This window comes from Odontomachus brunneus, unplaced genomic scaffold (genome assembly GCF_010583005.1).
Source record: "Odontomachus brunneus isolate Ranch 3 - 2012 unplaced genomic scaffold, Obru_v1 Obru_scaffold_071, whole genome shotgun sequence".
NCBI lineage: Eukaryota > Metazoa > Arthropoda > Insecta > Hymenoptera > Formicidae > Odontomachus > Odontomachus brunneus.
Genome location: NW_022639521.1, coordinates 1294393 through 1310736, shown reverse-complemented (window position 1 = coordinate 1310736; position 16344 = coordinate 1294393). Strand labels below are relative to the sequence as shown.

Here is a 16344-nt window from a genome sequence, read left to right as displayed (position 1 = left end):
AAGAATATTACAAGTTTTATTTATATAACATTATTTTATAATTAACATTATAAAATATCATTCTCTGTTAAACGATATAAGTTATACCGTTCTAAGCGTGATGTTGAATCCTGAACCATCCATAATACGAGACCCAATCGTAAATTATAATAATTTTTTCAGTCCGTACATCTGTCATCTTTGCAAAATTTCAGCAAATCTGGAAGTATGTCAATGGTGCCGTTTGATCTCTTATTGTTGTCAAGAGCACTTGGAATTGCATCGAGTGGAACACCAAGAGTTTTGTCTGGCTGTAGTAAGCTTGAGTGTCGAAATATTCAACACCCAAAATATAACTCTTAAGGAATGGAATGAATTTAAGAAGGTTAATTTGGAAAGAGTTAAGCATAAATTGGGTCGCAATCTAAAACGATATGAAGAGCAAATATTGCTATTTGCAAAATCGTGTCGTGTATGCTATCGCCAGAATGACCTGAGTGTCGTTTGCAAGTCATGCATGTCGGTTAGCATGTGTTCTACGCACAAATCGTCAGCTTATGTGCACAGCTGCGCGGAACTACGGCTTTGTATAAAACTAGATATCGAAAATGCCGTAACAAATGAAGACGATATAACAATACCGGTAGAGCTTGTAGATTATTTAAGTTTGCACGATATGAAAACACATATTCAACGTCGTTTAGGACGTCGTAGAAATTTCGAAACATGGAACTATGCTGATTTTTTATATACTGATTGCCTCTCAAAACCATTGACGTTATTGTTTTACATACAAAGAGCAAATATGTGCGATCTGAAGTTATTTTCGCGCTTCGTAATTCACATTATAGCCGGAACCTTCACGGATCAAAATAGTTTATTTGCTTGGGAAGCTTTCTTACATCAAATGATTCCTGGTTCAACATTATATATTATAATGATAGACCCATGCTTAGAACCAGATTTAACTGCTACACGGCTTTGTGAAACTTGCCACGCAGGAAACAAAGATCTTTTTTTTGTTTATCGTGATATGACATATAGAAATTATAGACGTACTGAGTCATATCTAAGTCCAGATATAATTGTAGGATTTGACATAGATTTTAAAAATGACAAAATGGCTGTTTTAACAGCATTATTGAGGCAGGAAAAATCGTTAGTTTTGACCTGCAAATCAGAAAGTAAGGCGCAAGAGATCGTTACGGAAATAGGGACAACATACTTCAAAGTACCTATCATTAATGAGAAGAATAAATTCGCATCTTGTAGACCATACAGAGATGTTGAGAGTGATTCTGTGTTCTTTCTTAATCAGCATTTAATTATGTATTTAGAGGCTGACAGATGAGAACTTAAATATTTCTAGTAAGGACAACAAACCCAGTATAAGCAACAATTTACTTGAAGAATAATTGTATCGTCACACTATTCGTCGGTCGCAACATTATAAACAATTTACAAGATAAAAGACTTTTATAAATATATTTTGGTTTTTGATTTTTTAATATTTCCTTTCCTAAGCATACTTTGCATATATGAGGTCATAATTACATAATTTTCCTTTGAATTGTTTCCTTAATAAAGTACTGGACGCGTCTTTAATGTCTATTATGTATTATACTAAATATAGTGAATATATTTTTATAAGTATTTAATAATATCGACTAACACCTACATATACATATACACACATATTCACACGCGTACGTTGACATGTTTTACGATGGGATAAAGGGCTGATAGAATATTCATTGTTTTACATAAATGTCTTTCATTGTAGGGAAGACCACATCGAGAATTCTGCATCGAACTAAACGCACGAATATATTCGCTAATATATAATGCAGCTGAGTGAATACTGCGACATGTAAGGTTTTCGTGAGGTAATGCGAAATGGACTAACTTTAAACATGTAAAGTCAAAGTTATACATTACAAGTTATTTATGAGCTATATATTTCGTGATCCGGAAGTGTACGAAATTAAATTTCGTCATTTGCAAAATCGTGTATTATTTGTCATTGACAAGATCATTTGGCTGTACAACTTAGGCATCGGAAATCGCTCTATTACGACTATTCCAATAAGGATAATTTAGTAATGTAGTAGATTGTAAATAGGTGTAAAGATAAAATATTATATATATATATATATATATATATATATATATATATATATATATATATATGTATATGTGTATATATATATTTAATTTTTGTCATATAGTTTTAAAATTTCACCCAACATACAAGGCTAATAGTTGTAATAATGGGATCAACTTCCGAGTATAACCTGGAGATGTTGCTTGAATTATTGAGGAAATTTAAAGGAAGTTGTATTAGAACATCACCATGTATTATGCTTAAGGGGGCAACTCGATTTTAATGTCTCAAAAATTAACAAATTCACGAATTTTTTTTCTTCAGAACTATGCGGGTGACAAATTCCAAACTTTGTATAGTTATTAAAACATATTTTGTTAATTTTTACAGACAGAAATAATATATTAAATCATAGTTATAATGATATGCGCGCAAACAAACTAGTTTCAATTAATTTAAAGTGTATAAACATACAATTTTTAGTCAATTTTTTAAATTTTATTTTTATACGTTTTAAATAAATTGAAAATATAGTTCATTTTGCATTTCCGTACTTCGGACGATAGCAGGAAGTCTGTAGATTAATTTTCTTACTTGCTTTTTTGTTTCACCCTGGAGAGACACGCAATCGTGGTGATCATGAAAATCCATAACTTACGCGCATGTCATTATAACTATGATTTCATATATTATTTCTGCTGGTAAAAATTAGAAAGTTTTAACAAAGTACGTCTTAATAACCATACAAAGATTGGGATTTGTCGCCCGCATATTTTCAGAAAAAAAGATTCGTAAGAAGTGCTAATTTGTGAGACCTCAAAATCGAGTTGCCTCCTTAATCAACTGTGTCTATAATTTTTTAAAGTTTATTTATAACAATTTTTTTGTAAAATTTATTTATAACGATTTTTTTTGTAATAATTATAGCACAGAAAACAAAAAATTTTATAATGTAACCACAAAATTTGTAAAAAAACAAAATTTTTGCAATATTTTAAGGTTTGGTTGATACTATTACGATTGGTACTCATCCAGTAACATTCATTTATACTGATATTATAATCCTGGTAAATATTATGACCGTTATTTTTAATCATATACTAAGAAACTATAGAAAACCTGCAAAACACAAAATTTTGGGAAAAAACAGCGCCATCTTTCATGAAAAACGCGTCTCTAATGTCTATTATGTATTATACTGAATATAGTGAATATATTTTCATAAGTATTTAATAATATTTAATAATACGGACTGACACCTACATATACATATACACACATATTCACACGTGTACGTTGCACGATTGCGAGAGGATAAAGAGCTGATAGAATATTCATTGTGTCACATAAACGTCTTTCATTGTAAGGAGGTCCATATCGAGAATGCTGCGTCAAACGAAACGCACGAACATATTCGTTAAAATATAATGCAGCTGAATACTACGACATGTAAGATTCTCGTGACATAATGCGAAATGAACCAACTTTAAACAAGAAAAAGTCAAAGTTATACATTACAAGTTATGTACGAGCTATATGTCTCGTGACCTGAAAGTGTACGAAATCAAATATCCTCATTTGCAAAATCATGTATTACTTGTCGCTGACAGTATTATCTGGCTGCACGACTTCGGCATCGGAAATCTCTTTATTACGACTAATTCAATAAAGATAATTTAGAAATATAGTAGATTATAAATAAATATAGAGATTCAATGTTATATGTGCATTTATATGTTATATTTATATGTTATATATATTTATGTATTGTTATATTGTGATATATATTTATATATATTCATATATCATACATATATATGCATGTATATACATATGTATATGTAGTTTTCATCGTAAATAGTTATATCATATAGTTGTAAAACTTCCTGATACATGCCAGAACATTTATGAATTTTTGATCGATCTCTTCTGTAGGGAAAACAATTCTGATGAATAAGCTTTTCTTTCCATATTTTTATAAATTAAAGAGGCGGTTTTACCGTAGAATGTGTGGATTCTGTGTATCACACGTATTTCTAAGGACCACTTGACAATACTTTCTAGATGTAAGCTTTAATATAAATAAACTATTATATGCCTTTTTGATATATGCATCAAACAAATTTATGAAATTCTACTCGAGCAGAAATATCTATTATATTTGCAAAGTCAAATCAGATCGTTAAGGCGAGAACTCCATCTAAATGAGCCGAAAAATAGGCAGTTTTTAGGGATTACATAAAAACTATTCGATGAATCTTTTTGAAACTTTTAGTTTATTTATATGCACATTCAAAGAATTAGAAAACATTTTCTTTGAGCAATAGTAATGGATATTTTTATAGTTAATAAAGGTCGATGTCGGAGGCCTCATTTTTGACGAGGTGAATTTGCGTGCATTCCAGCGAACTTAGTTTTAATTTAATAACAAAAACCCTAAAAGATTTGTTCTTTTTTGATAAAAATCACACGGAATGAACATGAATTTGTTAAAAAAAATTGGAAATTTAGTGAAAATAAACGATTTCAAAAGAAAACGTTCAAATTTTACGGAAAATTTTCATTTTCATTGTTTAAGAAAAGTTGTTTAAGTAAATAAAAATTAATTAGATATAGAGATTCATCCTATTAAAAAAGTAATAATGTACATGCACGCATAAGCACAACGTAATTGGTTGAATAGTTTTTGAGTTTTGATGTACGCAAGTTGCGAAAAAGTTGTTCTGAGAAAAACGTTCAAGTGAGCGAAGCAAATAAATAACAGTTTATGGAAAGTCACTGCTCTTTTTGACTATTCTGCAATTCCAGCTCCAAATAACAGGCCCTCGATAAATTAGTTTTCTGGAATTTTTTTCTGTTTACGAGCTATTTGAGCATCCTTTGTGCTGCTAGGATATTGGCGCTCCTGTCTGCTCAATCGCTTGCCGTCCAATAAATCGGCGTAAATTTTGCATTACTAAACAATTTTAAGTTCTAAAACATCCATTATTTTTAGCACTGCAGAATAACCCTTCTTAAATATGCTAGTAGCAATATAAGCAGCTATACTATTATTTTAGTGCCAACATGTAAGTGTTTGGGAACTAGTCGCCAGATCATTGCATTTAGATTCTTATTAGCATTCTGTATATATTCTTTCAAGCACCTCTCATCCACTGAGAAAGGTTAAAGTTTATTGTACAAAAGGGATTAAGTCGAGAAACGGGAGGGATCCAAGAAGCGCCGAACAGTTCCTTTATTTAAGCGCGTTGCAGGTATAAACGTGTACGTAGTGTCACTAATACTTCGAAATGGACTCTAAAATTTTAGGATTATATTATCCCTATAACAAGAATTCAAGCGGAATTTTAAGCGGCAAAATAATCGACTTTTCCGACCAGTTACATAGAATTCTCTCTTTAATACTTTCTAACGCACGCAGAAACACTTATAATTCTTTCATTATTCTGGAAATAAAAAAGTGCAGAAAGAAGTGACAAAAACAGTGAATAGAAGTAAACTTTTCCCATTTCATTTCAAAAGAATTTGATACTCTTATATTACTCCTTTTGCATTCGTCCATATTTTTATATATTTTCTCCGTACTTTTTACCACTCTTTTTCTTTCTCTTAAGATTATAGCGTTCGTGAAATCGTGTTATTTCATCCACACAGAAAATATTTCCTATACTTCCCGCTGCTGTTTGACACATTGACTATAAAATTCTATAACAATTTTTTGTATAATATTCTCCTCACGTTATCATTATAATACAAACCCAAAATTACATACCAAAGACCTAATTTAAAACAATGTCTTCGAAGTATTGGTTACATTGCAAATTAAAATCAAAGAAAATTATTGGTTAGCGTCATACATTTTATCTCAGTTATAAAATATTTATAACACTAAATGTTATTATAAGATATAACGTAGATTTTATATATACATATGAACACAAGTATATATAATAAATTAATATATATATTATATATTATAATAAATAAATAAATAAATATATATATATACATTTATTTATTTAAAGTATTCTTATTCAAAGTATTCCATTTCTGCCAACAAATTCGTATAATACGTTATATTTCTGAATACAAATACAATTGACCTTATGATACCCGCACAAACACTTGTAAATATATTATTAGTGTTACAATTAGTGTTGTAATAATATTATTAGTGTTTCGCAAACGGTCGCACGATCAACATATATATTCAAGCTACAATTAATAACAATATAAGTTGTACCGTTCTAAGCGTGATGTTGAATCCTGAACCACGGATAATACGAGACCCAATCGTAAATTATAATAATTTTTTCAATCCGTACATCTGTCATGTTTGCAAATTTCCAGAGGTCCTGGAAGTATGTCATTGGTGCCGTTTGATCTCTTATTGCTGCAAAGAGCACTTGCAATTGCATCGAGTGGAACACCAAGAGTTTTGTCTGGCTGTAGTAAGCTTGAGTGTCGAAGTATTCAACAACCAAAATATAACTCTTAAGGAATGGAATGAATTTAACAAGGTTAATTTGGAAAGAGTTAAGGATAAATTGGGTCGCAATCTAAAACGATATGAAGAGCAAATATTCCTATTTGCAAAATCGTGTCGTAAATGCCACCGCCAGAATGACCTGAGTCTCGTTTGCAACACATGCAAGTCGGTCAGCATGTGTTCTACGCACAACTCAACTCCTTATCTGCACAACTGCGCGAAACTACAGCTTTGTACAAGACTGGATATCGAAAATGCCGTAATAAATGAAGACGATATACCAATGCCGAGAAGGCTTGTACGTTATAGAAATTTGCGCAATATGAAAACATATATTCGACGTGGTTTAGGACGTAGTAGTGATTTCGAAACATGGGAATATGCTGATTTTTTATATACTGATTGTCTCTCAAAACCATTGACGTTATTGTATTACATACAAGAAGATAATATATACAATCTGAAGTCATGTAGGAACTGGAGAATTCACGTTATAGCCGGAACCTTCGTGGGTAGAAATAATTTATTGGCTTGGGAAGTCTTCTTACATCAAATGATTCCTGATTCAAAATTATATATTATAATGGTAGGACCACACTTAGAAGACGGTTTAGAGACTATACAGCATTGTCGAACTTGCCGCGAACAAAACAAAGAAGTTTTTTTTCGTTATCGTAGTATGACATATAGAAATTATAGACGTTCTAGGTCATATCTAAGAAATAGGCCAGATATAATTGTTGGATTTGACGTAGATTTTAAGGATAACGAAATGTCTATTGTAGCAGCATTATTGAGTCAGGACATCCCGTTATTTTTTACCTGCAAATCAGAAAGTAAGGCGGAAGAGATCGTTACGGAAATAGGGGCAACATACTTCAAAGTTCCTGTCATTTATGGTTTGAATAAATTCGCATCTTGTAGACCATATAGAGATGTTGAGAGTGATTCTCCGTTATTTCTTCATAAGTATTTAATTATGTATTTAGAGAACAACTCAGAACTGTCAGAATAGTCAGAATAAGAACTTAGATATTTCTAGTAATGACATCAAACCTAGTATAAGGAGCAATTTATTTGAAGAATAATTGTACCGTCACACCATTCGTCGATCGCATCATTATAAACAATTTACAAGGTAAAAGACTTTTATAAATATATTTTGGTTTTTGATTTTTTAATATTTCCTTTCCTAAGCATACTTTGCATATATGAGGTCATAATTACATAATTTTCCTTTCAATTGTTTCCTTAATAAAGTACTGGACGCGTCTTTAATGTCTATTATGTATTATACTGAATATAGTGAATATATTTTTATAAGTATTTAATAATACAGACTAACACCTACATATACATATACACACATATTCACACGCGTACGTTAACATGTTTTACGAGGGGGTGAAAGGGCTGATAGAATATTCATTGTTTTACATAAATGTCTTTCATTGTAGGGACGACCACATCGAGAATGCTACATCAAACTAAACGCATGAACATATTCGCTAATATATAATGCAGCTGAGTGAATACTGCGACATGTAAGGTTCTCGTGATGTAATGCGAAATGGACTAACTTTAAACATGAAAAAGTCAAAGTTATACATTACAAGTTATTTATGAGCTGTATATTTCGTGATCCGGAAGTATACAAAATCAAATTTCTTTATTTGCAAAATCGTATATTATTTGTCTTTGACAAGATCATTTGGTTGCACAACTTAGGCATCGGTAATTGTTCTATTAGGACTATTCCAATAAGGATAATTTAGTAATGTAGTAGATTGTTAATAGGTGTAAAGATAAAATATTATATATGTATGTATGTGTATATATATATTTAATTTTTATCATATAGTTTTAAAACTGTATCATATACAGCTGTAAAACTTCCAGGTATATAATATTTTATTAGTGCCTCGCGATAATATATAGTATTTTATTAGTGCGATAATCGCCAATTCGACATCTGTACTGAATGCCAATTGTCATACGTATAAATATAAACACAGATTTCGAATGTTTGTCTCTTCTGCGCGCTATTCTAGATTAATATTACTAAATATATCCTACTTCTAAACGTTAGTAACGCGAACAAATTTTAGATATTATGTTGATATTTGAACTGCTCACAGAGCAATTTTTGTTTGTATACAATATAATAAATTAAATATAAATACAATATAATAATTTTTGTTTGTATTACAATATAATAAATTTTCCTCTTACGTATGCAAATCTATATCAGCTTTTATGTAGTATTTTCGGCGTGATATGATTTCGTATTACAACGTAAGGAGCACAGTTTAAAGCATCGAACGAGGCATATCAAAGTATGTATAACAAGATTATAATAATATATATATATATATATATATATATATATATATATATTTATTGCAATTATGCTTATAAGATGTATTCTATTTCGGCCAACAAATATGCATCGTACGTTATATTTCTGATTACAAATACAATTGACCTTACGATACACGTAAAAACGCTTCTAAGGATATTATTAGTGTTTTTCAAACAGTAGCAGGATTAACATATATACTCAAGTCACATTTCCCTTATATTCGTACAGTGTCAAGCAAAAGTATTACAAGTTTTATTTATAAAACATTATTTTGTAATTAACATTATAAAATATCATTTTCTGTACGTCAGTTATACCGGTCTAAGAGTGATGTCGAATCCTGGATTATCCACAATACGAGACGCAATTGTAAATTATAATAATTTTTTCAATCCGTACATCTGTCATGTTTGCAAAATTTCAGAGAACCTGCAAGTATGTCATTGGTGCCGTTTGATCTCTTATTGCTGCAAGGAGCACTTGCAGTTGCATCGAGAGCAACACAAAGAGTTTTGTCTGGCTATACTAAGCCTGAGTAACGAAATATACTACTCCCATAATATGACGCTTAAGGAATGGACTGAATTCAAGAAAGCTAATGTGAGAAGAGTTAAACATAAACTTGGTCGCGATCTAGAGCCATATGAAGAGCAAATATTGCTATTTGCAAAATCGTGTCTCATATGCCGTCGCCAGAATGACCTGAGGGTCGTTTGCAAGTCATGCATGTCGGTTAGCATGTGTTCTACGCACAAATCGACTGCTTATGTGCACAACTGCAAGGGCCTACTGCTTTGTACAAGACTGGATATAGAGAATGCCGTAACAAGTGAACAGAATGTACCAAAGATTTTAAGTTATGAATATTTGAAAACATATCTTCCACATCGTTTAGGATGTATTAGTGATTTTGATACTTGGAGCAATGTTGATTTTTTATATACCAATTACTTGTCAAGACCTATGACGTTGTTATCTAACATGACGAGAGCAGGTATACACGAACTGACATCTTCTGCAATCTTTACAATTCACGTTATAGCCGGAAGCTTCACGGATCAAAATAGTCTATTGGCTTGGGAATTCCTTTTACATCAAATGATTCCTTGGTCGTCATTAATTGTTGACATGACAGAGTCAAAATTAGAAAATAATCTTTATGATATACCGCTTTGTCAAACTTGCTGTACTCAAAACAAAGACATTTTTTTTGATTATTTCCCTATGACATACAATCATTATATATTCACTGAGAATTATTCAGAACCAAATATATTTATTGGATTTGACATAGATTTTGAGGATGATAAAACGGCTATCCAAGCAGCATTAATGTATAAGCACATACCGTTAATTTTGACCTGCAAATCAGAAAGTAGGGCTCAACAAATCGTTACGGAAGTAAGAACAACTTTGAGCAAAGAGCCTGTCATTAATAAGAAGAATATATTCGCATCTTGTAGACCATATAGAGATGATGAGAGTGATTCTGTGTTTTTTCAACACCAGTATGTAATTGTCTATAACGAAGAAGCTTACAAAAGGAGAAATTTAGGTACTTCTAGCAATCACAACCAATTCAGCACCAGCATCAATTTATTTCAAGAATAATTGTACCGTCATACTGGTTGTATCATTATAAACTATATACAAGGTAGAAGTTTTTATAAATTTAATTTTTTCTGATTTTTTTAATATTTTCTTTTCTAAGCATACTTTACGCACATAGAGATCGTAATAACATTGCACTCCTTTTAATGGTTTCCTTAAAAAAATGCTCGGCGCGTCTTTAATGTCTATTATGTACCATACTGGAGATACTGAATATATTTTCAAAAGTACCTAATAATACGGACTAACACCCACATATACATACACACACATATACATATACGCGTGTCGAGATGTTGCGAGAGAATAAAGAGCTGATGGAATGTTTATCGTGCTACATAATTGTTTTTCATTGTAGGGAAGTCCACATCAAGAATGCTGTATCAAACGAAACGCATAAATAAATCTGACAATATATAATGCAGCTGAGTAAATCCTGGAACACGTAATGTTTTTGTGATATAATGCGAAATGGGTTAACTTCAAACAAGAGGAGGTCAAATTTATACATTACAAGTTAATTATGAGCTCTATGTTTCGTGACCGAGAAGTGTACGAAATCAAGTATCTTTATTTGCAAAATCGTGTATTATTTGTCGTTAACAGAATCACCTGACTGCACGACTCCGGCATCGGGAACCTCTCTATTACGACTATTCCAATAAGGATCATTTAGTAATATACTAAATTATAAATAGATACAGAGATAAGATACTATATATGTATATACATAATATTTGTTATATATAATTGAAAAATTATATACTATATCATACATAATTGTAAAACTTCCAGATATACGCTAGAACATTGGTGAATATTTTATTAGTACCATCGACAGTCGCCGAGTCATCTGTACTGAATGCCAATTGTCCACTGAGTACAAATTGTCATACATGAATATAAACACAGATGTTTCGAGCGTTTGTCTCTTTTGCTCTAGAGCAAACTCCGTTCTAGAGTAATATTACAAAATATCTTCCAAATGTTTTATTAAATTATGCGGACATATTTTAGATATTATGTCGACATTTGGACTGTTTACACTGCAATTTGTCTGTACAATAATAAATTTTTCTATTCTAACGTTTGCCACGTATGCAAATCTATAAGCTTTCATGAAATACTTAAGATGTAGTATAATTTCTAATTACAGCAAGGAGCACAGATTAATGCATTGATACACCCACAATGTTTTCACATATGAAAGCAATCGATATATTCCCGATAATCTTTAGAGTATAAGTATGTGAGATGTATAAGATATGCAATATTTTAACCAGAGATTTGCAACGTGATAGAAACATATTTTTTTGGTTGGTTATTACGAATATTTTAAATACTTTTCTATATTGTTGGCATTGTTTAATGGAATTTTATAAGCGAATTTATTACATGATCTGCAGCCTCCACACGATTTTTTATACTTCATCTTATAGTATCTGAAAGTTTTATACATGTACATAGTTTAGTAGCTTGGGAAAGCATTTTGTATGAATTTCTGTCAGAAATGCAATTACATTTTTCATTACGGTTATATTTTCCGAGGTATTTTAATTGGAAACATTATCGTCGCAAAAACCCCGGAAAAGCTTCTTGGTAGCGCCGTATGCCATGAACACAGTCACATCTCGGTCTCGGTCTGTCATTCTCGAATCTATCATTCTCGAAACTCGTCATTATGTAGTTGGCGTCGCGATGCTACCGCGTCGTTTGATGAACTCTACAGAATTTTTATTGACTGTGCTCGGAGGAAGAATTGTAGCCAATATGTAAATACATACCACCCGATTATACGCTGAAGCATATTTGATAATAATGAATCATGTTGGATTATTTTACTGATTTCACATATTTTAATTGAGTTATATTTTTATAATTTTTTAGATAAAAATGTTTTGTTAGGTTGCTTTTTTACACAACTATTTATAGAGATTTTTAATTGGGGTTTTTGTTAGGTTTTTTATAAAGGGTTTTGCTAAGTGCAATTTATTCATCTTTATGTACTTGGCGTATTCTTTATATTTGTAAGGTCTTCTTGTTTTTATGATATCACAGCTTTTTGCATGAATTAAGAAAATCTTATTATGTTTGTTCTGCGAAGAGTATTATAAAAAAGAATTCTGCAAAATATAATTATGAAGAAATATAATTCTGAAGTATGTTTGATGGTCCACTAAATATATTAATATCATTTTGCGACGAGAAACATTCTGCTGCGCGTGTCAAACATACTTCAACTTGTCGTTTGATGAACTCCACAGAATTTTTATTGACTGTGCTCGAAGGAAGAATTGTAGCCAATATGTAAATACATACCATCCGATATACGCTGAAGCTACTGACAGTGTATTTTCGGAGGCAACAAATGATTCCACTGAGTGCACAATCGCAGACAAAAAAGTTGTTCGTAATTCTTGCGATGAGTTTGTAAATTTTTCGTCTTGTCTAATGTCCGTTGGTTAATTGGACAAAATTAACAGGTAACCTGTTAGTGAGATTTTTACCGAAATTTGTGGTCGAGATGCCTAAACACTCGAAGTAGAAACATAGGAGACATTGCTCTAGACGGATTCACAGATCTGAAGACAGATCTGAGTTCACGAGAGCGCAGTGGCGTGGTTAGGTCACGCGATTCTTCACGGGACAGGTCTCCTTTTCCTTTATCTCACCGGGATGAGTTAACTTTTACTTTAAAAGAAATTTTCGCCTTTATGGAGAAGCAGAATGCTCAGAAAATTCCCGATGTTATTGACTCGAGGCGTAAACCTGAGGAGGATACGAGAGATATTCATTCTTCCCTGGAAGACGATGCTGAATGCGTTTATCCAGAGGTTTCATTGCAGGCAGATGAGCAGACGGTTCTCAAGAACCGGGACGGCGAACCGTCCCTTCGTTCAGGCAAAGAAGGAACATAACCGATTGCTTCATCTGACCATGCCTCTTTTATATTTCTTTTTTCTAGCTGGACAACGATCGCCTATTGTTTTATTTTCTGACCTATCACAGATAATTTATGAGCAGATTAGTGGTAATATGGAAAATGATCACTCGTTCCTTTTGGAAAACAGCCAGAATCGAGCGATTTGTCTTGAGATCCTATTATATTTAAATCCATCAAATGTGAGGTTTGATCTGGCTTGAAGGAAGAAATACATTTAGATCTTTTATCTAAACATGAAATTAAAGAAGACCTGACATATTTGGGTTCTCTTAAAATTAATAAAAAGGTTTTATCAGCACGTTCGAGACACCAGAGCATCTTGAAACGGGATGATTACCAGGCGAAAGCTCAATTACAAGTTGGGACTTGTCTTAATGCTTTTGGCGCCGGAATTTCTGATTTATTGAAGTATCAGCAGAGTCAACTTACAGATGGCGTTTTAAAAGAGGCTATCATGAAGTTGGCACAAGAGATACATCTATTAGCTGATCATCAGTATCACCTATCACCTGCAAGACAGGCAGTGATAAAATCATGTCTTACTTTCGTTGATAAATCGCCCGCTAATGTTGCTTCTATAGATGAATGACTGTTTGGTTTGACTTTTGCCGATAATCTTAAGTCGGTTCAGATATATGAAAGGCGGCTCGAGATTTTACCAGATAAATATCAGGCCAGGAAGATGACAACTAAACCTATATACCAAGCAGTTCTTCAGTAACAAGGTCAGCAATTTCCTACACGGAAGGGAAACTTTAAGAAAGAAGTAAAAACGACAGGAAGGTTATGCCGATATTTGCCTTTGTGGTTAAAGTTAACCCACGCCCCCGTAGTGTTCGTGGTTATGGTATTCCTTTTTCATCTTTACCATCATCTCGCGTCTTTTTATCAAAGCCTGTTTTTTCTGCAACACTCAATGAAGCCTGTGATAAAGAAATATCTCGCTTGATGTCTAAAGGAGCAATGGTGACTACCACTCCTTCTGCAGATCAGTTCTTGTCGCGTTTTTTCCTGATTGAAAAGTCATCTGGAGGAATGCGCTTCATTTTAGACTTTAGAGACTTAAATCGTTTTTTATCACCACCACATTTCCAATTGGAAGATTGGCGCATTTCAGTTGATGACACAAGGTTCACGGATGGCAACACTAGATTTAGAGGATGCATATTTGCTTATTCCGATCTCTCGCAAATGTCGCCGTATCCTTCGTTTTCAATGGCGTAAGATCACTTATGAATTTACAGCCTTATCATTTGGGCTACCTATATATTTACGAAGATCCTACAACCGGTGGTAGCTCATTTGAGAAAGGGGTTTTTGCTATATTGTTTATTTAGATGATTTCCTCCTTTTCGGTTCATCGCGAGAAGATTGTCTACGAAACCTCGATTCCTTTCTGAATCTCGTTTCGTCTCTTAGTTTCCTTGTTAATTTTTCAAAATCACATTATTCCTAGACAAAATTATAAATACCTAGGTATTATTCTCAATTCAATAACTTAGTCAATTGCAATTCCTCCAAAGCGTCGTAATGCACTACTTAAAATGATTTCGATCTTTTCCAAACAAACCAGATGTCGTATACCAGAATTTGAGAGTATGCTTGGCTCCTTGATTTCTATCTGTCCTACGATCTACGGATTTCTACGGTCTTTTTCATACGAGAAATTTTGAAAGAGAAAAATTTCTTTATAACGATCTTTATAACGATATGCTCATTAGAATAGATAATACAACTACGATTGCATATATCAATCGCTTTACTTTTACTCAATTCCCTCATCTATCAGCAATAGAAATTGATCTGGAATTGGTGTGCACATTGCAATATTGTTCTTTTTGCATTCTTTACAGCTTCTATTGACAATTCTATCGCAGATCGTGAATCTAGGGTTATCAGCATTGATACTGAATGGTCTCTATCATTAACATAAGTTGCTTTTTCTAGAATTTCGATGGAGTTCGGTCCATTTGACATTGAGTTATTTGCTTCAATCCTTAGTGCGAAATGTAAAGCGTATGTTTCTTGGTTCGCAGATCCAAGTTCAATAGCTGTGGACGCATTTACCCTTTCTTGGTCAGATATAAACTTCTTTGCCTTTCTACCTTTCATATTATTACCTCGTGTTCTTAGATAAATCGTAAACGACAATTAAATTATACTGTATATTATGTGTGTAGTTCTCCTGTACAATAGAAATATATCTATACCATATTCGTAATAATTGCACTCTGTGAAAAAATATACGACACTCTTATCATTTCTTGTTGTACGGTATGACATACAATGTGAATCATTCAAAGTATAAGGTATGAGGTAGATGTTTTTCATAGATCTTTTCTATCTGTAGGGAAAATAATTTTGACGAATACATTTTTCTTTTCATAATTTTACAAATTAAAAATGCATTTAGGCGGTTTTACTGTAGAACATGTGAATTTCGTATATCACACGTATTTCACTAAGGCACACTTCACAATACTTTCTAGATGTAAACTTTAAATGAACCGTTATGTGCCTTTTTGAAATATACTTCAAATAAATTTATGAAATTCTACTCTACCAGAAATATCCGTTACATTTGCAAAGTCAAATCAGGTTGTTAATTTTTTTCTGATGCACGCAGAAACATTTGTAAATCTTTTATTACTCTGGCAGAAATAAAAAGTGCAGAAAGAAGTGAGAAAAACAGTGAGTAGAAATAACCATTTCCCACTTCAATTCAAAAGAATTTAGTACCGTCCTACATTTTATCTCTGTTATAAAATGCTTATGTGACTAAGTATTATTGTAAGATATAACACAGATTTTATATATATATATATATATATATATATATATATATATATATATAC

General features: G+C 32.2%; 4 protein-coding genes across 9 annotated transcripts in view; 3 read left to right on the top strand and 1 right to left on the bottom strand.

The window, feature by feature from the left end:
- Positions 1-1466, top strand: part of LOC116846898 — a 10605-nt gene extending 9139 nt beyond the window's left edge. Inside the window, exon 2 of the mRNA XM_032821296.1 lies at positions 25-1466. Coding sequence (XP_032677187.1) covers positions 101-1330 — 1230 coding nt within the window. The 5' untranslated portion in view covers positions 25-100 and the 3' untranslated portion in view covers positions 1331-1466. The remainder of the gene's footprint in view (positions 1-24) is intronic.
- LOC116846861 (four and a half LIM domains protein 2) overlaps positions 1-16344 on the bottom strand; it is a 642247-nt gene that overhangs the window by 252722 nt on the left and 373181 nt on the right. The window lies entirely within an intron of this gene.
- On the top strand, positions 6186-12390 carry LOC116846895. 2 transcript variants are annotated; one of them, XM_032821291.1, is made up of 5 exons: positions 6186-7471; positions 7562-7710; positions 8030-8908; positions 9359-10588; positions 10904-12390. In XM_032821291.1, exons 1-2 carry the CDS (start codon positions 6340-6342, stop codon positions 7585-7587), a joined length of 1158 nt encoding a protein of 385 aa, XP_032677182.1. In that variant the 5' UTR covers positions 6186-6339; the 3' UTR covers positions 7588-7710; positions 8030-8908; positions 9359-10588; positions 10904-12390. The 2 variants fall into 2 exon arrangements, with proteins under 2 accessions (XP_032677182.1, XP_032677181.1); XM_032821290.1 differs by having other exon boundaries at positions 6186-7710.
- Positions 9118-16344, top strand: part of LOC116846884 — a 12214-nt gene continuing 4987 nt past the window's right edge. Inside the window, exon 1 of the mRNA XM_032821274.1 lies at positions 9118-9451. Coding sequence (XP_032677165.1) covers positions 9265-9451 — 187 coding nt within the window. The 5' untranslated portion in view covers positions 9118-9264. The remainder of the gene's footprint in view (positions 9452-16344) is intronic.